The 26139-nt window shown below is 43.6% G+C and overlaps 1 protein-coding gene across 1 annotated transcript in view; it reads left to right on the forward strand.

The window, feature by feature from the left end:
* Window positions 1–26139, forward strand: part of kirrel1b (kirre like nephrin family adhesion molecule 1b) — a 258724-nt gene that overhangs the window by 177012 nt on the left and 55573 nt on the right. Inside the window, exons 5-8 of the mRNA XM_034183743.1 lie at window positions 4883–5033; window positions 19550–19655; window positions 20422–20570; window positions 22968–23095. Coding sequence (XP_034039634.1) covers window positions 4883–5033; window positions 19550–19655; window positions 20422–20570; window positions 22968–23095 — 534 coding nt within the window. The remainder of the gene's footprint in view (window positions 1–4882; window positions 5034–19549; window positions 19656–20421; window positions 20571–22967; window positions 23096–26139) is intronic.

Genomic DNA, 26139 nt, shown 5'->3' on the forward strand with positions numbered 1-26139 from the left:
CACAGGAGAGGAGCCTGAAAGCTGAAGGCTCTGCCTTCCATTCTACTCTTACAAACCCTAGGAACTACAAGTAAGCCTGCAGTCTGAGAGCGAAGCGCTCTATTGGAGTGATATGGTACTACGAGGTCCCTAAGATAAGATGGGACCTGATTATTCAAAACCTTATAAGTAAGAAGAAGAATTTTAAATTCTATTCTAGAATTAACAGGAAGCCAATGAAGAGAGGCCAATATGGGTGAGATATGCTCTCTCCTTCTAGTCCCCGTTAGTACTCTAGCTGCAGCATTTTGAATTAACTGAAGGCTTTTCAGGGAACTTTTAGGACAACCTGATAATAATGAATTACAATAGTCCAGCCTAGAGGAAATAAATGCATGAATTAGTTTTTCAGCATCACTCTGAGACAAGACCTTTCTGATTTTAGAGATATTGCGTAAATGCAAAAAAGCAGTCCTACATATTTGTTTAATATGCGCTTTGAATGACATATCCTGATCAAAAATGACTCCAAGATTTCTCACAGTATTACTAGAGGTCAGGGTAATGCCATCCAGAGTAAGGATCTGATTAGACACCATGTTTCTAAGATTTGTGGGGCCAAGTACAATAACTTCAGTTTTATCTGAGTTTAAAAGCAGGAAATTAGAGGTCATCCATGTCTTTATGTCTGTAAGACAATCCTGCAGTTTAGCTAATTGGTGTGTGTCCTCTGACTTCATGGATAGATAAAGCTGGGTATCATCTGCGTAACAATGAAAATTTAAACAATACCGTCTAATAATACTGCCTAAGGGAAGCATGTATAAAGTGAATAAAATTGGTCCTAGCACAGAACCTTGTGCAACTCCATAATTAACTTTAGTCTGTGAAGAAGAGTCCCCATTTACATGAACAAATTGTAATCTATTAGACAAATATGATTCAAACCACCGCAGCGCAGTGCCTTTAATACCTATGGCATGCTCTAATCTCTGTAATAAAATTTTATGGTCAACAGTATCAAAAGCAGCACTGAGGTCTAACAGAACAAGCACAGAGATGAGTCCACAGAGATGAGTCCACTATGATTAATTCTAAAACCTGACTGAAACTCTTCAAATAGACCATTCCTCTGCAGATGATCAGTTAGCTGTTTTACAACTACCCTTTCAAGAATTTTTGAGAGAAAAGGAAGGTTGGAGATTGGCCTATAATTAGCTAAGATAGCTGGGTCAAGTGATGGCTTTTTAAGTAATGGTTTAATTACTGCCACCTTAAAAGCCTGTGGTACATAGCCAACTAACAAAGATAGATTGATCATATTTAAGATCGAAGCATTAAATAATGGTAGGGCTTCCTTGAGCAGCCTGGTAGGAATGGGGTCTAATAGACATGTTGATGGTTTGGATGAAGTAACTAATGAAAATAACTCAGACAGAACAATCGGAGAGAAAGAGTCTAACCAAATACCGGCATCACTGAAAGCAGCCAAAGATAACGATACGTCTTTGGGATGGTTATGAGTAATTTTTTCTCTAATAGTTAAAATTTTGTTAGCAAAGAAAGTCATGAAGTCATTACTAGTTAAAGTTAATGGAATACTCAGCTCAATAGAGCGCTGACTCTTTGTCAGCCTGGCTACAGTGCTGAAAAGAAACCTGGGGTTGTTCTTATTTTCTTCAATTAGTGATGAGTAGAAAGATGTCCTAGCTTTACGGAGGGCTTTTTTATAGAGCAACAGACTCTTTTTCCAGGCTAAGTGAAGATCTTCTAAATTAGTGAGACGCCATTTCCTCTCCAACTTACGGGTTATCTGCTTTAAGCTACGAGTTTGTGAGTTATACCACGGAGTCAGACACTTCTGATTTAAAGCTCTCTTTTTCAGAGGAGCTACAGCATCCAAAGTTGTCTTCAATGAGGATGTAAAACTATTGACGAGATACTCTATCTCACTTACAGAGTTTAGGTAGCTACTCTGCACTGTGTTGGTATATGGCATTAGAGAACATAAAGAAGGAATCATATCCTTAAACCTAGTTACAGCGCTTTCTGAAAGACTTCTAGTGTAATGAAACTTATTCCCCACTGCTGGGTAGTCCATCAGAGTAAATGTAAATGTTATTAAGAAATGATCAGACAGAAGGGAGTTTTCAGGGAATACTGTTAAGTCTTCTATTTCCATACCATAAGTCAGAACAAGATCTAAGATATGATTAAAGTGGTGGGTGGACTCATTTACTTTTTGAGCAAAGCCAATAGAGTCTAATAATAGATTAAATGCAGTGTTGAGGCTGTCATTCTCAGCATCTGTGTGGATGTTAAAATCGCCCACTATAATTATCTTATCTGAGCTAAGCACTAAGTCAGACAAAAGGTCTGAAAATTCACAGAGAAACTCACAGTAACGACCAGGTGGACGATAGATAATAACAAATGAAACTGGTTTTTGGGACTTCCAATTTGGATGGACAAGACTAAGAGACAAGCTTTCAAATGAATTAAAGCTCTGTCTGGGTTTTTGATTAATTAATAAGCTGGAATGGAAGATTGCTGCTAATCCTCCGCCCCGGCCCGTGCTACGAGCATTCTGACAGTTAGTGTGACTCGGGGGTGTTGACTCATTTAAACTAACATATTCATCCTGCTGTAACCAGGTTTCTGTTAGGCAGAATAAATCAATATGTTGATCAATTATTATATCATTTACCAACAGGGACTTAGAAGAGAGAGACCTAATGTTTAATAGACCACATTTAACTGTTTTAGTCTGTGGTGCAGTTGAAGGTGCTATATTATTTTTTCTTTTTGAATTTTTATGCTTAAATAGATTTTTGCTGGTTATTGGTGGTCTGGGAGCAGGCACCGTCTCTACGGGGATGGGGTAATGAGGGGATGGCAGGGGGAGAGAAGCTGCAGAGAGGTGTGTAAGACTACAACTCTGCTTCCTGGTCCCAACCCTGGATAGTCACGGTTTGGAGGATTTAAGAAAATTGGCCAGATTTCTAGAAATGAGAGCTGCTCCATCCAAAGTGGGATGGATGCCGTCTCTCCTAACAAGACCAGGTTTTCCCCAGAAGCTTTGCCAATTATCAATGAAGCCCACCTCATTTTTTGGACACCACTCAGACAGCCAGCAATTCAAGGAGAACATGCGGCTAAACATGTCACTCCCGGTCCGATTGGGGAGGGGCCCAGAGAAAACTACAGAGTCCGACATTGTTTTTGCAAAGTTACACACCGATTTAATGTTAATTTTAGTGACCTCCGATTGGCGTAACCGGGTGTCATTACTGCCGACGTGAATTACAATCTTACCAAATTTACGCTTAGCCTTAGCCAGCAGTTTCAAATTTCCTTCAATGTCGCCTGCTCTGGCCCCCGGAAGACAATTGACTATGGTTGCTGGTGTCGCTAACTTCACATTTCTCAAAACAGAGTCGCCAATAACCAGAGTTTGATCCTCGGCGGGTGTGTCGTCGAGTGGGGAAAAACGGTTAGAGATGTGAACGGGTTGGCGGTGTACACGGGGCTTCTGTTTAGGGCTACGCTCCTGCTTTCCCGGCTGCTCGGGATCTGCCAAGGGGGAACTAACGGCGGCTAAGCTACCTTGGTCCGCACCGACTACAGGGGCCTGGCTAGCTGTAGAATTTTCCACGGTGCGGAGCCGAGTCTCCAATTCGCCCAGCCTGGCCTCCAAAGCTACGAATAAGCTACACTTATTACAAGTACCGTTACTGCTAAAGGAGGCCGAGGAATAACTAAACATTTCACACCCAGAGCAGAAAAGTGCGGGAGAGACAGGAGAAGCCGCCATGCTAAACTGGCTAAGAGCTAGTAGCTGCCCTAAGCTAGCGGATTCCTAAAAACACACAAAGTGAATAATGTGTAAATAATTTAGAGGTGATTCAGCAGAGGGAGTGCTTTAGTTAAGGCACGTAAAGATTACACTGGGAAACAAATCGTAATCTAGATAACTAGATCAATCTAACTGCGCAGATTAAACAGCTAACAGATACAGAAAAACACCGCTGTGCTCCGGAACAGGAAGTGATACAATATCACATTGACAAAACCTCAAGCAAACCAGACTCAGGGAGGTGACCATCTGCTGGCCATACTAACAGTGACCAAATAACAAATAGAAGAAGGCAGAAATGTCACATGTGCAAAGACAGAATTGCTGCAGCTAAGCAGTTGTACACAGAAAGTCCAGCTGTCACAGCAACCAGATGGCTCAAAAACATCCAGACAGCCGCCAGTAAGACAGTTCCTCCTCAAACACACACAACTGTTGGAAAACACTTGTTAGCATTGAGGATTTCAGATCAACTCAAGATTAAATATTTGATATGATTGTGTATAAAGGGGGCAGTGCGGTGGCTTAATGGTTTGCAGTGTTGCCTCACAGCGAGAAGGTCATGGGTTCGATTCCCACCTGTGGCCTTTCTGTGTGGAGTTTGCGTGTTCTCCCTGTGTTTGTGTGGGTTCCCTCCAGGTGCTCCGGCTTTCTCCCACATCCTAAAGACATGCAGGTTAGAAGGACTGAAAACTTTGTCCGTAGGTGTGAATGTGTTTGTCTGTCCCTGTGACAGACCGACGTCCTATTCAGGGTGAACCCGCCTCACACCCTGTGACTGCTGGGATAGACTAGTGTGTATGAAGGGCAGCCCAGTGGCTTAGTGGTTAGCACGGTTTCCTCACTGTGGAGTTTGAATGTTCGGCTCCAACCTCCCCAACAACCCTGAACTGGAATAAGCAGGTTTAGAAAGTGGATGCATGAATTTGCGAATAAATGCAAAGTACATAACTATTGTATTATTAGGTTGTGTGAGTTCATCTCTCCTGGCGCTGTGTCTTTTCTAATCCACTATCTCCTTTACCCACAATCCTCTGCTTCCAACAGGAAGTGCTGCCGGACAGGAAGAGGGTCACCACCAGAAGCTACCTGCCCATCACGCCGGTTGACGTTGACAGCGGGCGGAACTTCACCTGTGTGGCCAGCAACCCGGCAGTGCCCATGGGCAAACGAGCCAGCATCACCCTGAACATCCACCGTACGTTGGCATGTTTCTCAGTGAAGAAACACGAATGAAACCACTTATTAGCTTCATAACACCCACAATGTTCCCCTCTACAGGAATTTATGACCATAATTTGCTGCGGTGCTGAGACGAATCAGGGTGTTTGTGCAGTTTGCATTCATTTGCTCATTTTTCCCAATGTTTATGCAATTATTTTCAGGGCGGGGGGGGGGGGGGGGGGCGTGTCATGGCTGAGTGCAAATAACTGAAATTTTATTTTAAGGGTTTTATCAACTCACTTTTCAACATGTGCAACAAGTGACGTGTTCAAGAAGAATTTCTTAATAAGGATTTACTGCTTACCATAAATTTTACATTTTCAGCTTCAAATTTTGAATGATAATTACAACTGTTTAACATAAAAATACAAACGCACCTCTTTCATAAAGTCTGAAGCAACACTTAAGAAAATATTTTATTTTTCAAATTGAATGTTACGACGGTTCTTCATGAAGAAGAATGAGAACATATTTGCCAATGTCCGGGATGGTCGCTGCTGCAGTCTTAGAAAAACACAACCAGGTCAACATGTTGCCATGTAAATTCATATAAAATGATTGAAATTAAATTAACTAATGGACTTTTTAAACAACCATTTGGTTTTAAACAAGTTAGAGAAATGATACTGGAAAATCAATTTATGATGCCAGATTACAGCACAACTCATTTGTTGGTGCTGCACACAAGAAATATCTTGACTTTACACTTCCCAGGAGGAACCAGATTGGAGAAAGTTGGAAGGAACTCCATCTGCATTTTTTTTTCTTTCATTGTAGGAAGAAACCTCAATCAGGCCAGACTCAGTGGGGTGACCATCTGCAATGGCCATCCTCACAAAATAGACCAAAGTTGGTCGAACAGTTGAGGGCAGGTAAAGATGTAGGAATCTGTGGTATCAGAGCTGAACTCTATCAGGTAGGTCTTTAAATCTATTTGGGAGACAGGCATGGTCCCAACACACTGGAAAAGACACTTCGTCTACATTGTCCCAGTCCACCCAGCCTACCCAGTGGCTACCATCCTGGGCTGGGGAAGCAACATGCCTTGGTCTGACATCCTATCCAGGGAGAGAGGGAGAGTGAGACTCTCCTCTGCTTCAAGTTACACACTCCGGGCACAGGCACTGGCATAAATGGGTTTCAGGACCTGGCACTGGATTCAGATACTGGCAGGGATTATTCTCTACAGGATTCAGTGCCAGCTGCATGCTGTTCAGCCATCAGAGCAGTCTGGTTTCAAGCCCAAGAAACCAATCACTGACCACGTCTTAGCTCTGCAAGTGCTCACTGTTGAGTGACTCTCAGCAGTGCTTCTTTGCAGCTGATGCTGATTTTAACAAATTGTTTGATTTAGCTGATGAGGCTTCTCTGTGGGACATCCTGAGAATTTGCGAAATTCCCAGTAAGTTGCTGGGCAACATAGCCAGCCTATAAATAGTTACTGAGTGCAGAGACTCGGATGTATTCTGGGACTTACTCTGTTCAAAGTTAGCCTGGACCGGGTGTTGGGTAGGATTGAGCTTGACTTTGTGCAATCAGTGAAAGCCTTAATTCCAGCACTTGAGAACCTGACTGAGACATCAGAATGTCTGGGTTTGTGATTGTCCTGAAAAATCCAATGACATTCTGGACTGACCCATCAGAAGTGTATGTGGTTATTCATTTCCCTGGAACTTCAACCTGTGGGGTCTAGAGACCTTTGGGAAACATTTCTGGGGTCAAGAGGTACCTGGACAGAGGTATTTGGTGATGCTGGTAGGTTTACAGGAGAATAAAGGTCCAAGTGTTTTGGGTACTGGTACTTCCTGTCTTACTGTATTATTGCTTACCAGTGGCCTAAACTGACTGTTAGAAGTATTTGGTACCAGACCCCTCCAGAGAATCCTTGGGTGCCACGAGATTGACTTTTTGTCAAATGAGCGATTATTTAATTGAGGCGTACTACTGGTTTTAATGAGGGACTGTTAGCTACGACACTATGGCCACGTAACATGCTTCGAAGCATAATCTCATGTGCAGGTGCCCTAGTGTTGAGGACTCTAGTAGCAGGAAAAGCCTCTGGCTTCAGCCACGTATCCTCTGGCTGAAGGAGATAGATGGCTATTTTGAGGAAGTGGGGATGGGCCAGTGGACTGCCTGGGTAGCTGCCAATCAGGGCTCAAGGTGGTTACATCATGTGATGAACATGGCACCACTGCATGCTCCCAGACATGACACTGAATATCACTTAGACTGTGACACGGTATGGTAACAACGCCATCCTCAAAAAACTGATCCTGCATGGAGGCAGTGGTGGGCACAGTTCTGTTAATTGTCATAACGGGCGGCTGCCAGACACCAAGAGTGGGTGGACCCATGGTACAAACTCCCAAATCAGGCTTTGAGGTATCAGAAGTCGTTATGTTTATTGCAGGCAGAGGTTCGGTACACAGGTGGTCATATCGTAGAGCAGAGGTACAAGCAGGACCAGGCAAAAATGCAGTCATAGACGAGCAGGGTCTAGTGGCATAGGCAAACTCAGACATCAGAGATTAGGCAAAGACACAGTCAAAAAATCAGGGCAAAAATACGGTACACGGCTGGACAAAAACAAGGCTGTGAACAAAGGCTGGAGAGTGTACTAAGACAACAATCTGGTGGTGAGCTGTAAGACTGAGGGCTTAAATAACAGGTGCTGTGAACAATGTGCATGTGCAGACTGATTAAATCAAATCAAATCAATTTTATTTATATAGCGCCAAATCACAACAAACAGTTGCCCCAAGGTGCTTTATATTGTAAGGCAAAGCCATACAATAATTACGGAAAAACCCCAACGGTCAAAACGACCCCCTGTAAGCAAGCACTTGGCGACAGTGGGAAGGAAAAACTCCCTTTTAACAGGAAGAAACCTCCAGCAGAACCAGGCTCAGGGAGGGGCAGTCTTCTGCTGGGACTGGTTGGGGCTGAGGGAGAGAACCGGGAAAAAGACATGCTGTGGAGGGGAGCAGAGATCAATCACTAATGATTAAATGCAGAGTGGTGCATACAGAGCAAAAAGAGAAAGAAACACTCAGTGCATCATGGGAACTCCCCAGCAGTCTAAGTCTATAGCAGCATAACTAAGGTTCAGGGTCACCTGATCCAGCCCTAACTATAAGCTTTAGCAAAAAGGAAAGTTTTAAGCCTAATCTTAAAAGTAGAGAGGGTGTCTGTCTCCCTGATTGGGAGCTGGTTCCACAGGAGAGGAGCCTGAAAGCTGAAGGCTCTGCCTCCCATTCTACTCTTACAAACCCTAGGAACTACAAGTAAGCCTGCAGTCTGAGAGCGAAGCGCTTTATTGGGGTGATATGGTACTATGAGGTCCCTAAGATAAGATGGGACCTGATTATTCAAAACCTTATAAGTAAGAAGAAGAATTTTAAATTCTATTCTAGAATTAACAGGAAGCCAATGAAGAGAGGCCAATATGGGTGAGATATGCTCTTAGGTAATAATATGATTAGATATAGATCTGATTAGGTAATAAGGTGCAGGTGTGCAGTGAAGATTCCAGAGAGGGGGCATGGCTAGTAGACAAAGATCAAACACTGTGCAAGAGAGTGATGTAAGGAGCAAACATACTTGGGCTGGTGTAGGGAGTGTGAGTGAGATGAACAACACACACAGAAACAAGGTGAGAGACATGGGCCAGGTGCAAAGAGTGTGACTGAAAGGAAACAAAGCAGACAGAACCAAAGAGAAAGACAGACATGAGGCAGGTTCAGAGAAGTGAACATGATTAACTGGAAGTGAGGAATAGCAGGGAATGATGAACAGGCTAGACCTGAGACAGAATAGCATATAACAGAACTGGGCAAGAACAGGAACAAATACTAAAACAGAGCAACAAGGAAAACAGAGACTACATGATACAGATGCAAACCCAATGTAACTGACAACACAAATGAAAAAATACACAGATGATGAACTAATGATCAGTAATGCAAACATACTCTGACAGAACAAAACTAGAATGGAACTGGATGATGGCAACAGAATAACAAGAAACAAAGTAACAAGAAAAACATAACCGAATAAATCCCAAAGAAAACAAATATTAATAAATCAAAGCCAAAGCAGACCAGAAGCAACAGAAAGGAGGAAAACAAGGGCTCAGTGCCCTGACCCTGCCAAATACCTGACAGTACCCCCCCCCCCCAAAGCGGCTGTCCCCAGACGCCCGCACCAAAACAAACCGACACTGGGAAGATGGCGGGGGAAACGACAAGGAGGCGGGCATACAGAGACCCGGGTGACACACAGGAGGCCTACATGGCATGAGGCCCCAAGGATGACTGACAACCTGACTAAAAATGGGCCAGGGAACAAACGGGTGGTTAACAGGGCGTAAGGAATTAGCAGGAGGCCGGCCACACGGCATTACATGGTGCAACCCAAGGTCTGGGGTCCGGCTTAAACCATGGTCTGGGGGGCGATCAGGAGGTTTTTTACAATGTAATATATTATCCGGGGCCTGAGACATAGAGACACTGACCTCAGGGCTGAAACATTGGGACCCCCATAGGGTAGAAGCCAGATGCTTAAAGGATGTGTCTACAAAATAGGGAAGCCATAAAAACAGACAAGTTAGCAGAACCCCAAAAATCACATAGGACCCCTGACTAGTGCCAACCCAGTCAGTCTTCAAGACCCAATGTACTGGTAAAACATAGCCCATGTTTAAACCTCGAAACCAGTCAACCGACTGTACTAACCAGTAATGCACAGTATCCTGAACAGGCCGTAACAATTTTACCAATACGCCAAGGTGAGCATCAGAAGGGAGTTTAAGTGTGGCCCACAGGCACCCAAACCAAAATACCAAAACATCTCGTATCCAAAGAAAGGAAGAAAAACACTGCTGCAGAAAAGGAATCTTACCAGAAAACAAGCAACTCTTGTAAGCCTTTTCAGTCCATGAACACAAAAAATAACTGATTTCACCAAAAAGATCCAAAACCTGCGGAGACCGAGAAATGCAATTCAGGAACTTATTAAAAGTCTCAGTAATGGCATGAGAAGAATTTAGCCCCACAAAATGACAAATTTTCTCAGAAAAGGGCCTGAACAATGAAAGAAGCTGGCAACTCGATATTAAACTGATGGTAATCAGAAATTCCAAAAGACACCGATATGTAGACCATCTCAGGCTCTGGCGTGACAGTTTTAACAAATTTTCAACAGATATACATGAAAACCACCTTAGGTTAAGTCATGGCATCATTAACAGAGAACCCACGGATTTACATGAACATTTCTTCAGAAATATGTGCGACCTCTTTAACAGATCTCTGCCGGCATTAAAAGCATGAGAACAGAGGAACAAAGCAAAAAAGCAAAAGGAAAAGTCACTGACCATCCCGTAGTTACATTTTTCTGGAGAGGCACGCAGGATGGATGCTGGAGCAGGCAGCAGATGAACAGGAACAGCTGCTCCGTGCGGGCGGAGACCCCCCTCTGGAGCCGCCGCTGCTATGCTTCCCACAGGGCGTGAGGAGGTGGAGCTGACTGAGGCCGATGTTTCTATTGTGTCGAGCTTTATTGAGAGCGGCGCAGGCATTGTGGGCGTGGCTTGAGCTGAGAGTGCTGAACAAGTGGTTCTGATGACGTCATAGTGGAACTCCGTGTCACCTGCACAGCCACCGTCATGCGCGCTGATGCAGAATCGATGACCGTGTTCATTGTCATGGTACTCACGGATATCATGGTCGGTGCAGTCTGGTTGAACGGCGACGTGAACTCTGACGTCGTCGTGGCCGTGGCAGGAGATCCCTTAGACACGTGCTGCTGCAGAAGCAGAGTAGGCGTGGTTGGGAACAACAGCTCATTGACGGTCTGTGAAGGCAACTCTGATGACGTCAGCATCATTGTTGTGGAAGTTAGTCAAGCACGTTCGGCAGGCACCTCCACTGATGCAAGCACCGAGGTAGAACCAACAGGCGTGCTTGCCATCATGGTGCCCACAGAAGTTCTGATCGGTGGAGCAGAAGAGGATTGGGCCGGCTGAATGGTCGGTAAGAGTCTAACTACCGGCTCCACAGGTGCCATTATTGAGTCTCTGGGCTTGTGCGCTGCGACTTGCGGCAGCGATATGGAGATTCCCGATGGCTCGGCGGCCGGTTCTGGAACTGGGGACAGAGTCAATGGTTCCGAAGAACTCACCACCGCCAAGTGTTCGGGCAACGTTAGAGCTTCGGACTCACGGGTTGCAGAACTTATTGGGACTGGCAGCAGCTGAGGTGGACGGTGTTTGCGAGGAGCGGGCAACGGAGATGGCAGAGGTGACGCCGAATTCAGCGTGGAACTCGGCTGTGGAACCAGTCCTCCCGTCGGAGACTGTTCAGTCAGTCCTGGTACTGTGACATGTCGAGGAGCAGGAACAGGCGGTACCCGGGGTTGGATTGATTGTAAAGGCTGCATTTCTGGAACAGACGGCAAGTGGTAAGTGGACTGCTTCTGTGATTCTGTATGTGGTGCTATGGCGGCATCTGATAGTGTGATTACACGTGGTTCCTCCCAGAGGACGGCAGTAATATCTGATTCAGTCAAAAAATCCATAGGATCTTCGATACATGAAGGCACCCAGCCCTGCTGGAACTGTGTCTTAATGTCTCTTAATTCAGGAAAAGCAGTCAACAGATCAGGTGCTGTAACAAAAATCTGATCCAGCTCTGAAAAAATACACTCTTTGCTCCACTGGCTTTGGCAGTCCTGATATTCAAAAAAAAACAGATCTTGTATTCTGAACAGTTTAGTAGCCGTGTCCTGTAATGCCTGACCTTCAGCCTCAGATGACTCGTCGTCTTCTATGTCCTCCCACTCGGAGTCATTATCAGTGTGTGGGAAGCTAGATGCCAGGTGATCTTCAGGCTGTCCAATCCAGGCCGGAAGTTGCTCAACAGCAAAAAACTCATCCAGATTTTCTAGGCCTGGAAAAAGATCATATAGCCACAAGATCATTGGCCTCAACAAGATCAAGGGCCTGGTTGAGATAGTCAAATTTCTTTTTTGGTGTAAAGCATGCTCTATAACAGTCAAAGCAGAATTCGATTTCTGAAAAAATGTCTCTCAAGATGGCAAGATCGTTGGCTGAGACAGCTGATGAAGAGTTTGCTGGGTCCATCTTTTGGCCAAATTGTACTGTCATGACGGGCGGCTGCCAGACACCAAGAGTGGGTGGACCCATGGTACAAACTCCCAAATCAGGCTTTGAGGTATCAGAAGTCGTTATGTTTATTGCAGGCAGAAGTTCGGTACACAGGTGGTCATATCGCGGAGCAGAGGTACAAGCAGGACCAGGCAAAAACGCAGTCATAGACGAGCAGGGTCCAGTGGCACAGGCAAACTCAGACATCAGAGATTAGGCAAAGATGCAGTCAAAAAATCAGGGCAAAAATACGGTACACGGCTGGACAAAAACAAGGCTGTGAACAAAGGCTGGAGAGTGTACTAAGACAACAATCTGGCGGTGAGCTGTAAGACTGTGAGGGCTTAAATAACAGGTGCTGTGAACAATGTGCATGTGCAGACTGATTAGGTAATAAGGTGCAGGTGTGCAGTGAAGATTCCAGAGAGGGGGCGTGGCTAGTAGACAAAGATCAAACACTGTGCAAGAGAGTGATGTAAGGAGCAAACATACTTGGGCTGGTGTAGGGAGTGTGAGTGAGATGAACAACACACAGAAACAAGGTGAGAGACATGGGCCAGGTGCAAAGAGCGTGAGTGAAAGGAAACAAAGCAGACAGAACAAAAGAGAAAGACAGACACGAGGCAGGTTCAGAGAAGTGAACATGATTAACTGGAAGTGAGGAATAGCAGGGAATGATGAACAGGCTAGACCTGAGACAGAATAGCATGTAACAGAACTGGGTAAGAACAGGAACAAATACTAAAACAAAGCAACAAGGAAAACAGAGACTACATGATACAGATGCAAAACCCAATGTAACTGACAACACAAATGAAAAAATACACAGATGATGAACTAATGATCAGTAATGCAAACATAATCTGACAGAACAAAACTAGAACGGAACTGGATGATGGCAACAGAATAACAAGAAACAAAGTAACAAGAAAAACATAACCGAATAAATCCCAAAGAAAACAAATATTAATAAATAAAAGCAGAAGCCCTGACCCTGCCAAATCCCTGACATAATCAGCTAACCGCTAGTTGTCATGAGTGACAAACAGTACTCTTCATTGCCTCTACTGGTGGTTCGCTCTCACTGCGGTATTGTATCACTTCCTGTTCCGGAGCACAGCGGTGTTTTTCTGTATCTGTTAGCTGTTTAATCTGTGCACTTAGATTGATCTACTTATCTAGATTACGATTTGTTTCCCAGTGTAATCTTTACGTGCTTTAACTAAAGCACTCCTTCTGCTGAATCACCTCTAAATTATTTACACATTATTCACTTTGCGTGTTTTTAGGAATCCGCTAGCTTAGCGTAGCTACTAGCTCTTAGCCGATTTAGCATGGCGGCTTCTCCTGTCTCTCCCGCACTTTTCTGCTCTGGGTGTGAAATGTTTAGTTATTCCTCGGCCTCCTTTAGCAGTAACGGTACTTGTAATAAGTGTAGCTTATTCGTAGCTTTGGAGGCCAGGCTGGGCGAATTGGAGACTCGGCTCCGCACCGTGGAAAATTCTACAGCTAGCCAGGCCCCTGTGGTTGGTGCGGACCAAGGTAGCTTAGCCGCCGTTAGTTCCCCCCTGGCAGATCCCGAGCAGCCGGGAAAGCAGGCCGACTGGGTGACTGTGAGGAGGAAGCGTAGCCCTAAACAGAAGCCCCGTGTACACCGCCAACCCGTTCACATCTCTAACCGTTTTTCCCCACTCGACGACACACCCGCCGAGGATCAAACTCTGGTTATTGGCGACTCTGTTTTGCGAAATGTGAAGTTGGCGACACCAGCAACCATAGTCAATTGTCTTCCGGGGGCCAGAGCAGGCGACATTGAAGGAAATTTGAAACTGCTGGCTAAGGCTAAGCGTAAATTTGGTAAGATTGTAATTCACGTCGGCAGTAATGACACCCGGTTACGCCAATCGGAGGTCACTAAAATTAACATTAAATCGGTGTGTAACTTTGCAAAAACAATGTCGGACTCTGTACAGTTTTCTCTGGGCCCCTCCCCAATCAGACCGGGAGTGACATGTTTAGCCGCATGTTCTCCTTGAATTGCTGGCTGTCTGAGTGGTGTCCAAAAAATGAGGTGGGCTTCATAGATAATTGGCAAAGCTTCTGGGGAAAACCTGGTCTTGTTAGGAGAGACGGCATCCATCCCACTTTGGATGGAGCAGCTCTCATTTCTAGAAATCTGGTCAATTTTCTTAAATCCTTACCCCATCCCCGTAGAGACGGTGCCTGCTCCCAGACTACCAATAACCAGCAAAAATCTATTTAAGCATAAAAATTCAAAAAGAAAAAATAATATAGCACCTTCAACTGCACCACAGACTAAAACAGTTAAATGTGGTCTATTAACATTAGGTCTCTCTCTTCTAAGTCCCTGTTGGTAAATGATATAATAATTGATCAACATATTGATTTATTCTGCCTAACAGAAACCTGGTTACAGCAGGATGAATATGTTAGTTTAAATGAGTCAACACCCCCGAGTCACACTAACTGTCAGAATGCTCGTAGCACGGGCCGGGGTGGAGGATTAGCAGCAATCTTCCATTCCAGCTTATTAATTAATCAAAAACCCAGATAGAGCTTTAATTCATTTGAAAGCTTGACTCTTAGTCTTGTCCATCCAAATTGGAAGTCCCAAAAACCAGTTTTATTTGTTATTATCTATCGTCCACCTGGTCGTTACTGTGAGTTTCTCTGTGAATTTTCAGACCTTTTGTCTGACTTAGTGCTTAGCTCAGATAAGATAATTATAGTGGGCGATTTTAACATCCACACAGATGCTGAGAATGACAGCCTCAACACTGCATTTAATCTATTATTAGACTCTATTGGCTTTGCTCAAAAAGTAAATGAGTCCACCCACCACTTTAATCATATCTTAGATCTTGTTCTGACTTATGGTATGGAAATAGAAGACTTAACAGTATTCCCTGAAAACTCCCTTCTGTCTGATCATTTTTTAATAACATTTACATTTACCCTGATGGACTACCCAGCAGTGGGGAATAAGTTTCATTACACTAGAAGTCTTTCAGAAAGCGCTGTAACTAGGTTTAAGGATATGATTCCTTCTTTATGTTCTCTAATGCCATATACTAACACAGTGCAGAGTAGCTACCTAAACTCTGTAAGGGAGATAGAGTATCTCGTCAATAGTTTTACATCCTCATTGAAGACAACTTTGGATGCTGTAGCTCCTCTGAAAAAGAGAGCTTTAAATCAGAAGTGTCTGACTCCGTGGTATAACTCACAAACGCGTAGCTTAAAGCAGATAACCCGTAAGTTGGAGAGGAAATGGCGTCTCACTAATTTAGAAGATCTTCACTTAGCCTGGAAAAAGAGTTTGTTGCTCTATAAAAAAAAGCCCTCCGTAAAGCTAGGACATCTTTCTACTCATCACTAATTGAAGAAAATAAGAATAACCTCAGGTTTCTTTTCAGCACTGTAGCCAGGCTGACAAAGAGTCAGAGCTCTATTGAGCTGAGTATTCCATTAACTTTAACTAGTAATGACTTCATGACTTTCTTTGCTAACAATTTACTCTAACTCTCTAACTATTAGAGAAAAAATTACTCATAACCATCCCAAAGATGTATCGTTATCTTTGGCTGCTTTCAGTGATGCCGGTATTTGGTTAGACTCTTTCTCTCCGATTGTTCTGTCTGAGTTATTTTCATTAGTTACTTCATCCAAACCATCAACATGTTTATTAGACCCCATTCCTGCCAGGCTGCTCAAGGAAGTCCTACCATTATTTAATGCTTCAATTTTAAATATGATCAATCTATCTTTGTTAGTTAGTTATGTACCACAGGCCTTTAAGGTGGCAGTAATTAAACCATTACTTAAAAAGCCATCACTTGACCCAGCTATCTTACCTAATTATAGGCCAATCTCCAACCTTCCTTTTCTCTCAAAGATTCTTGAGAGGGTAGTTGTAAAACAGCTAACTGATCACCTGCAGAGGAATGGTCTATTTGAAGAGTTTCAGTCAGGTTTTAGAATTCATCATAGTACAGAAACAGCATTAGTGAAGGTTACAAATGATCTTCTTATGGCCTCGGACAGTGGACTTATCTCTGTGCTTGTTCTGTTGGACCTCAGTGCTGCTTTTGATACTGTTGACCATAAAATTTTATTACAGAGATTAGAGCATGTCATAGGTATTAAAGGCACTGCGCTGCGGTGGTTTGAATCATATTTGTCTAATAGATTACAGTTTGTTCATGTAAATGGGGAATCTTCTTCACAGACTAAAGTTAATTATGGAGTTCCACAAGGTTCTGTGCTAGGACCAATTTTATTCACTTTATACATGCTTCCCTTAGGCAGTATTATTAGACGGTATTGCTTAAATTTTCATTGTTACGCAGATGATACCCAGCTTTATCTATCCATGAAGCCGGAGGATACACACCAATTAGCTAAACTGCAGGATTGTCTTACAGACATAAAGACATGGATGACCTCTAATTTCCTGCTTTTAAACTCAGATAAAACTGAAGTTATTGTACTTGGCCCCACAAATCTTAGAAGCATGGTGTCTAACCAGATCGTTACTCTGGATGGCATTACCCTGACCTCTAGTAATACTGTGAGAAATCTTGGAGTCATTTTTGATCAGGATATGTCATTCAAAGCGCATATTAAACAAATATGTAGGACTGCCTTTTTGCATTTACGCAATATCTCTAAAATCAGAAAGGTCTTGTCTCAGAGTGATGCTGAAAAACTAATTCATGCATTTATTTCCTCTAGGCTGCACTATTGTAATTCATTATTATCAGGTTGTCCTAAAAGTTCCCTGAAAAGCCTTCAGTTAATTCAAAATGCTGCAGCTAGAGTACTGACGGGGACTAGAAGGAGAGAGCATATCTCACCCATATTGGCCTCTCTTCATTGGCTTCCTGTTAATTCTAGAATAGAATTTAAAATTCTTCTTCTTACTTATAAGGTTTTGAATAATCAGGTCCCATCTTATCTTAGGGACCTCGTAGTACCATATTACCCCATTAGAGCGCTTCGCTCTCAGACTGCGGGCTTACTGTAGTTCCTAGGGTTTGTAAGAGTAGAATGGGAGGCAGAGCCTTCAGCTTTCAGGCTCCTCTCCTGTGGAACCAGCTCCCAATTCAGATCAGGGAGACAGACACCCTCTCTACTTTTAAGATTAGGCTTAAAACTTTCCTTTTCGCTAAGGCTTATAGTTAGGGCTGGATCGGGTGACCCTGGACCATCCCTTGGTTATGCTGCTTTAGACGTAGATTGTGGGGGGGTTCCCATGATGCACTGTTTCTTTCTCTTTTTGCTCTGTATGCATCACTCTGCATTTAATCATTAGTGATCAATCTCTGCCCCCCTTCACGGCATGTCTTTTTCCTGGTTTTTTCCCTCAGCCCCAACCAGTCTCAGCAGAAGACTGCCCCTCCCTGAGCCTGGTTCTGCTGGAGGTTTCTTCCTGTTAAAAGGGAGTTTTTCCTTCCCACTGTGGCCAAGTGCTTGCTCATAGGGGGTCGTTTTGACCGTTGGGGTTTTTCATAATTATTGTATGGCCTTGCCTTACAATATAAAGCGCCTTGGGGCAACTGTTTGTTGTGATTTGGCGCTATATAAAAAAAAAGTTGATTGATTGATTGATGTTGGGGAAGTGTCGTGACACAGACCCACAACAGGGGGCGTTAATGAAGGGACAACGAAATAACCAAAAAGTAACAATTTAATGTTGTGAAGGTGCACAACATAATACAGACAGATACAAATATGCGCTATATCAATCCGACAAAAAGGTGACGTGTGGCAGGCTCGAAGATAGGAGACGTCTGGTGCGAGAAGAGCCAGATCCCACACAGGTCTCACCACCAACGGACCTGAAGAACACCGGAGCCGCCAAACTCTGCGCCCCAGGTGGCCAGTGTCTTCAGCAGTCAGACCTGGTACTGCTGGCAGAAAACAGAAACAGTTCTGGATGAGTGTGAGTTCGCTCACTCAGTAATCCCACAGTCTGTACACAATGAGGAGGGAGAACCTCCACCTCCAGCAACAATTTCACCCGTGCAGCTCCTGTTGGTCTCTTTCCTGGATGGAGTGAGAGGCGAAGAACGTCGTCCTCTCACTGTCCGCCAATCCAGCCTCCGACAGAGTCCACAGGAACACGGCTGCACACAGAACAATGTCTTGGACAACAATAATCACAGCAGAGAAGATTACCTGTATGGTAGAAGATTTCTCGGCGAGGAGGTGGAGTTGCAGTCCGGTCTTTGTAGTGGTGGTGATGGGTGACAGCTGGTGTTGATAGGTGACAGCTGTCACCTCCAGCGGCTCCGATGCCCTCTCGTGCTTGGAGCCCGCACTCCAAGCAGGGCGCCATCTGGTGGTGGTGGGCCAGCAGTACCTTCTCTTCAGCGGCCCACACAACAGATTATGGGATATCTCAATAGGGTGAATTCACTAAAAGTACTGAATCAACTTAACAAACGGAATTTTCAGTTTTTAAATTGCCTTTTTTTTTACAAATGAAAAAATTTATATATTTACAAATACAGATTAAATAACTTGTCTGGAATAGTTTGTTTAAAATTTTAACCATAAGTCAAAACTGTCTGCCTGTGCATGATTTGTGTGATATGGTATGAAGAGAAATTATCTTTATTCTCTCTCTCCCTCTCCTTTTCTTTCTGGTCACCAGCTCTCTTTTGCTGAGAGAAGGCTGATCTGACACAGAAGCACTGGCTTGTTAAAAGGGAGTTTTTCCTTCCCACTGTTTGACCATTGGGGTTTTACATAATTATTGTATGGCCTTGCCTTACAATATAAAGCGCCTTGGGGCAACTGTTTGTTGTGATTTGGCGCTATATAAAAAAATTGATTGATTGATTGATTGTTGTTGTGTCAGTAGCTCCTAGTGTACTGAAGTCAATACTGAAAGTTATCGGTTTCACTTTTATCTATAGCTTCCGCTAAATTTTTTAGGGGTTTATCAGTTTAGCTTTATAAAAGTTAACTTTCAGTTAACGGATTAACTGTTATCAAAGCTAACTTTTTGGTTAGCTGTGCCCAACACTACATGGAGGCGACTAGTGAAGGAAGTTACTAAGACACCCAGAGTTATGGCTGCAATTGGAAAGACTACATAGAATAACCGTTTGTGTGCCGCAGCTTTATTGTGGAGAGAGAAATTCTAAGGTCATATTTCAGAAGTCATGTGGGAGGCTGGAGGCTTGATTTAGTCTGTCTTCTTTTGTGGCACTGTACAGTTAAGTACCATAAAAGTGTCAGCCTCACAATTCAAAATGTGTATTTAATATTTGTTACTATGTGTCTTTGTACAGACCCTCCCACAGTGACCTTGTCCATCGAGCCTCGCTCTGTCCTGGAGGGCGAGAGAGTCACCTTCACCTGCCAGGCCACTGCTAACCCCCCCATCATGGGCTACAGGTCTGTGGACTTTGGTCACTCCAAAAATTTAACTCATCTCAAAGAAGACGACATGTCAAGTGTGAGCGTACTGTAGAAGCTTTATTAGCAAGTGAACGAGTGGTGCACTTGAACTGCATTGATTCATTCACACTTTGATCTGACTCCGAGAGTCAGATTCCCAAATTGCAGCTCTGTTCAGTGCCAGTAATTCTTCTTGCATCTTGTCACATCTGCTCCGTATCCACTTCGAAAGTAATTATGGAAAGATTTCTGCTTGCAGAACAAAACAGGGTAAAGTATTGAACGTTTGCACAATTAAATTGTAGTTTTATCTTCAGTGTGAGATGTTGGCGTCGGAGACTCCACCGCAGGGTCTGGGTTTGGGCGTGTTGCCAGGTGCTTGGTCATTAAGCCTATTGAATGTATATTAAAATGTCATCTAGTGTGCGTGTGTGCAGGGTAGACCTGAGCTGGTGAGTTTAATATCTGGCAAAGGCCATTCTAGATAACAGAAACAAAGTAAGAATTATTTCTTTAATTTGCAGTTTCCATCAGAGGTAATTCAAAGTGTGATGTAAAAAACACAGTTTGGTAGGAGGCATTAAGACTTTGAGATACACAAAGTGTTTATCAGAAAATAATTACGAGACATTCCGTAAAGCAAAACTGAAAACTAATTATGAAATTTTGGTGTTTTCGCCACACATTCAGTATTGGTATTCTGTGTGGTGAACGCAGAAATGATGTATAGAAGTTGTTAAAAGGTGACGTGTTTTGCTGACAGATGGGCCAAAGGTGGCGTTCTGCTGGAGGGGGCGAGAGAAAGCGTGTTTGTCACCACAGCGGATCACTCCTTCTTCACCGAGCCCGTGTCGTGTCAGGTGTTCAACGCCGTGGGCAGCACCAACGTCAGCATCCTGGTGGACGTGCACTGTGAGTAACGTGGACTTTAACGTGCTGCCCGTGTCAGGGACTGAGGTGGCGAGGCACAGCGGGCGGATGTAAACAAATGCATGACTCAGATGTGGGTTAAGGAAAAGGCTTTATCCAAAAAACAGGCTCAGGTCGATACACAGGGTCACAAGCAGGCAGGCGGCAGTACAGACAGTGTTGATGCGGCGGCGTGGTCAGTGACAAGCGGAGTTCCAGCACGAGCAAACAGGTGTATCAGAGGAGGCAAAAACGTAGTCAAAAAACAAGCAGGGTTCAGGCACAGAGAAGCAGGTTAACAGGCCCAGACAGAAACGTGGTCAAGGACAAGCAGAGGTCAAGAACGGCAAAAACACAGACTATGACAGGATACAGGTGGCTTGGAACGAGGCAGAATGCACAACGAACTAGCAGTGAGCTGTGGAAGACAAGGGGTTTAAATCAGAGGATAATCAGGGCGTGATGATATGCAGGTGCAGGAAAGAAGGCGTGGCTGAGTGAGACGAGTGGAGTGACAGGTGGGCGTGTCAGACAAAAGCAGGAAAAAGAGGAATATGACAGTGACAGAACAAATGTTAAACAATTAGGAAATAATGATACCTAGAATACAAATGTGGTAACAGAATAAACAAAGGCAGAAGCAGAACAGAAAATTAAAGGCTGGATCTAAACTAGATGAGAACTGAACATGTGGCAGGAGTGTACAGAAAATCCTGATTTACAAATGTGCTCAAGACAGTGACTGAATAACCAGAAAGTAAAAGATGAAGACTAAACTAGAACAGAACTCAATAAGTGGCCGAAGTGTAACAGATAATCCTCAAAACTTAATGTGATAACACAGTATGACTAAATAAAAAGCAGAGACTAAACTAGAACAGAACTTAACATGGCTGAAGTGTAACAGATCATAAAACCAAGACCAAAGTGGAAGAAACAGAAAATAAACATTCGGGGTCAGACAGAAGGACAAAGAGAGGGAAACAGACAGAGACTGGGGGACAAAACCAGATTCGGGGCAGGTCCAGGGCTAAAACCTGACAGCCTGAAGTTTGTCACAATACGGACACGTTGGTCAGACGATAATAACAAACATGGACAAAAACGGGGAATGCAACATCATCTTCTATCTATGCTGTAAGCGATCTTACATGTGTGTCTGTGCAGCTCTGTGTGTGTGTGTGTGTGGCTGCAGCATAGCCACTGACCTCACGCTACAAAAAAAAACAAAACAAAACTGCAGCTTGTGGTTCTTATACAATACGTTAGGCCAATTAGCTGCATAACAGGGCATATTATAAAAATATCTGTAATAAAACGCTCACAAAGCAGTTATTCCATTGTCTTGCAACATAGCTCATGTCGAGGTCATAGGCTGAAGGTCAAGTTAGAGGTCATCATCACTGTGGTAACATCTTCAGAATGCAGAGAGCAATTTTAGTAAATGTTGGTGGGAAAACTCAGTGGACCATTGTCTTGCAACACAGGTCATGTCAAGGTCACAGGTCTAAGGTCAAGGTCAAATCAGATTTAAAAAAAACATTAATGGCCATATCTCATAAACTAGATGAAATATTGAAATGTGGTTGTCTTCACAGACCTCTACTCTCCTGGGGGGGGATAACAAATCACTGATGACACATGATGATGTCAAGCAACATCTGAAAATTGATCTGGCGGAGGCGTGGCACTGAATCGCCTTGTTTCCTCTTATATAGCTATACTGAGTTTTGAACATTTTTATTTTTCTGGCGACTGAGCCGACACAGCCTGCACTTAAATGACACAAGTGAAAAGCTTTAAAGCATCTTTTCTTTTCATTTGGTGATTGTTAAAAGTATCTGTATAAGTATAAGGCTCCAAAGTCCAACCCTACGTCTGCATCATGGAGTGTGGGAACACCAGTGTTCAGTAATGATAAACGTATACACCAACATATAACAGCTTAACAGTATGAACAAAAATCCGATAGAACTCCAGCTACAGACTCTGATGTGTGCAGTCACGTCTCTGCTCATTTGCAGTCAGAACCTAAATGTTTCTGTACGTGTTGAGCGATCTCATCTTGGAAAACTGAATATCTTCTGGTCATGAGTTAAACTTTAGGTATGATGAAAGACTCAAACTGCAGAGCGTTTAGCAGTAAGTGTCCCCGACCACCATCAAAACACAGCGTGAAACAAGCACAAGGTTTTTTTTTGTCATCCTGGCATTTGGTCGGAAAAGCTCCCTGCTGTTGAAGAGAGAGAACTGAAATCACAAGTTTTGCACACAACCTCATTGTCTCTGTTAACTACTCATGTTTATGTTGCTGCTGGTTAACATTGATATACTTAAAGTTCCCTGATGGCACTCTGGTTCTGATATGATCCACCACATTTCCTTCTCTCTCCATCTTAGTTGGACCCATCCTTGTTGTTGAACCCAGACCAGTTACCGTGGACGTGGACTCAGACGTCACTCTGAACTGCAAGTGGTCTGGGAACCCGCCTCTCACGCTCACCTGGACCAAGAAAGGCTCCAGCATGGTAACATCAAGCCACCAGAACCACAGATCTAATGTACTGCACATGTGACCGACGTTTAGATTTCAACAAGACACTGAATGTTAAATTATAGAAGAATGGAGAGAAGGAACGCTCCATTTTTTTTGGAACTTTATGAAACTCAATCTCGATGTGACTGCCCACAATCGAAACATCATAAATGTTTTCTTAGTTACAAAGCAATCAGTTAGTGTGCTGCTGTCTTCATATCTTAAATTTTTAATTTGTACCTAACAAGTTAAGAAAAGCACCAGGAAAGAAAAAAAAAAGAATGGTGCCTGCTGAGTAAATCCACTTTTCCTGAATTAAATATAGAGCTGCCTCCCTCTTTTTTAACAGTTCATTTTTAACATGCTCTCCACCTCACAAATCCTCACATCCTGTTTTTAAAAATGCATTTCAAATGGCAAATGGACGGCAATTCCACAGCGTGTTTCCATCTGCAGAACTTTACAATGATGCCTCACATTCACCATTTCTCACACATACACACATTCAGAAGCCAGGTTGCTGCCATGCAAAGCAGTCATCTCCACACTGGGAACAACGTGGGAACCAGTCCACGTGTGTTTTCTGGACTCATCGTAACATGTGCAGTATATCTTCCAGTCATTTTACATAAATTTGTTGTACTTCTTGTATTTTATTGAATCATTTTAAGCACTATACTACACTTACGTTTTGTGCTTGTTTTCTACTTGGCGTTGTTTAAAATGTCGATTTAAGTACTGTCTATCAGGTGTGGTGGACAGAAATGGCTGGACACAATTGCACCACTCGACAACAAAGTTCTGTAGAGTAAAACGGTTTAATAAAGTACTTAGCTGAGGTCAGTACACGGTAAGGCAGTCCAAGAGAAGTAACAGTGCAAAATTCATCAGGGAAGGGCGTGGTCGAACAAACAGGCAGGTGATCCGAAAACAAGATGAGAAAACACGAGAACAGAGCTGGAGAGAAGACACAAGGAAAGGAGAAGACAAGTGCAACCAGTGGAGCTTATTTACACCCAGGTGACGAGCTACAGATTAGGAACAGGTCTGTGGAAAGCACCAGAACAGGGGTGTGGCCAGACAGAGTGACACGCCCACCACCAATCACCAAGAGACAGAAAAGAAAGATAGGGACAAAGAAAACCCAACCAGGAAAGAGACCAACAAGAGAATAAACCCGCAGAAAACACTCACATGAAATAACTAAAGACAAACACAAGGAAACCCCACATCCTGACATGAACACTTTCTGTAACTATATTTAACTAAAGATAAAGATCAACTTTATTTATCCCGAAGGAAATTATTTTGCCAGAGTACAGAAACAGTCACGATTATTAGGTAAATTACAGAAAGTGTTAGTATTAAATACAAATCAATCAATCAATCAATCAATCCATCATTTTATTTTTTTTTATCGTTTTACAATAAGTACAAAAATGTATGCAAAATAACTGGAAGATATATTGTACAAGATGTTTGACAATATTGCACATAACTCTGAATAACGGAATAACTCTGAATAACTTCCTTCATTGTGTATTCATCCTGCAGAAGGGGGAGGAGTTATACAGTCTGAATGCCACAGGTAGGAAAGACCTCCTGTGGTGTTCTGTGGTGCACCTCAGTGGTCCCAGTCTATGGCTGAAGATGATCTGACAGGACGTCAGTGTTGCAAGCAGGGGGTGGGAGGTGTTGTCCAGGAGGCTGAGCAGCTTCCTCGGCATCCTCCTCTCTGACATCTATATCACAGACTCTAGCTCAACCCCCAGGACAGAGCCAGCTCTCCCGAAGAGCTTGTTGAGTCTGTTCTTGTCAGCTGCCTTCAGCCTGCTGCCCAGCACCGCAGAGTGATAAAACATCTGCAAAATCTGATCTAACCATTGTTTATTGTTTCTGTACTCTGGTAAAATAATTTCCTTTGTGATAAATAAAGTTGATCTTTATCTCTACACATCTAGGTCTCCTGAGGCGTACTGCAGGATTATGGGGAACTGCAATCTTTGATACGGTCTCTATGTGACCACAGTAAGAGCTGTGTTTGCATCTCACCTGTTTCTGGTGGGTGTTGGACTCCGCCAAGGTCGCCCCTTGTCACCAAACCCATTTGTGATTTTCATGGGCAGGATTTCAAGGCATGGATTTGAAGTTGTCCAGTTTGGTGACCTGAGAATTGCATTTCTGCTTTTTGTGGAGGATGTGGTTCTCAAACCCACCCAGTGCACACTGGGAGGGTGTGAAGCACCTGAAATGAGGATCGGCACCTCCAAATCTGAGACCACATGGTCCTCTGTGGAAAAAGCATGGATTGTCTTAACTGGGTCAGGACAGTTATTGCCCAAGTGAAAGAGTTCAAGTATCTTGGGGAGGTGTTCATGGATCAGGGTAAGATGGAGTGTGAGATCAGTGGACAGATTGGTGCTGTCTGAAATCCTGTGGATGCTGTATCAAATCAAATCAAATCAATTTTATTTATATAGCGTCAAATCACAACAAACAGTTGCCCCAAGGCGCTTTATATTGTAAGGCAAGGCCATACAATAATTACGGAAAAAACCCCAACGGTCAAAACGACCCCCTGTGAGCAAGCACTTGGCGACAGTGGGAAGGAAAAACTCCCTTTTAACAGGAAGAAACCTCCAGCAGAACCAGGCTCAGGGAGGGGCAGTCTTCTGCTGGGACTGGTTGGGGCTGAGGGAGAGAACCAGGAAAAAGACATGCTGTGGAGGGGAGCAGAGATCAATCACTAATGATTAAATGCAGAGTGGTGCATACAGAGCAAAAAGAGAAAGAAACACTCAGTGCATCATGGGAACCCCCCAGCAGTCTAAGTCTATAGCAGCATAACTAAGGGATGGTTCAGGGTCACCTGATCCAGCCCTAACTATAAGCTTAGCAAAAAGGAAAGTTTTAAGCCTAATCTTAAAGTAGAGAGGGTGTCTGTCTCCCTGATCTGAATTGGGAGCTGGTTCCAGAGGAGAGGAGCCTGAAAGCTGAAGGCTCTGCCTCCCATTCTACTCTTACAAACCCTAGGAA

Source organism: Thalassophryne amazonica, chromosome 12 (assembly GCF_902500255.1).
Source record: "Thalassophryne amazonica chromosome 12, fThaAma1.1, whole genome shotgun sequence".
Taxonomy (NCBI): Eukaryota; Metazoa; Chordata; class Actinopteri; order Batrachoidiformes; family Batrachoididae; genus Thalassophryne; species Thalassophryne amazonica.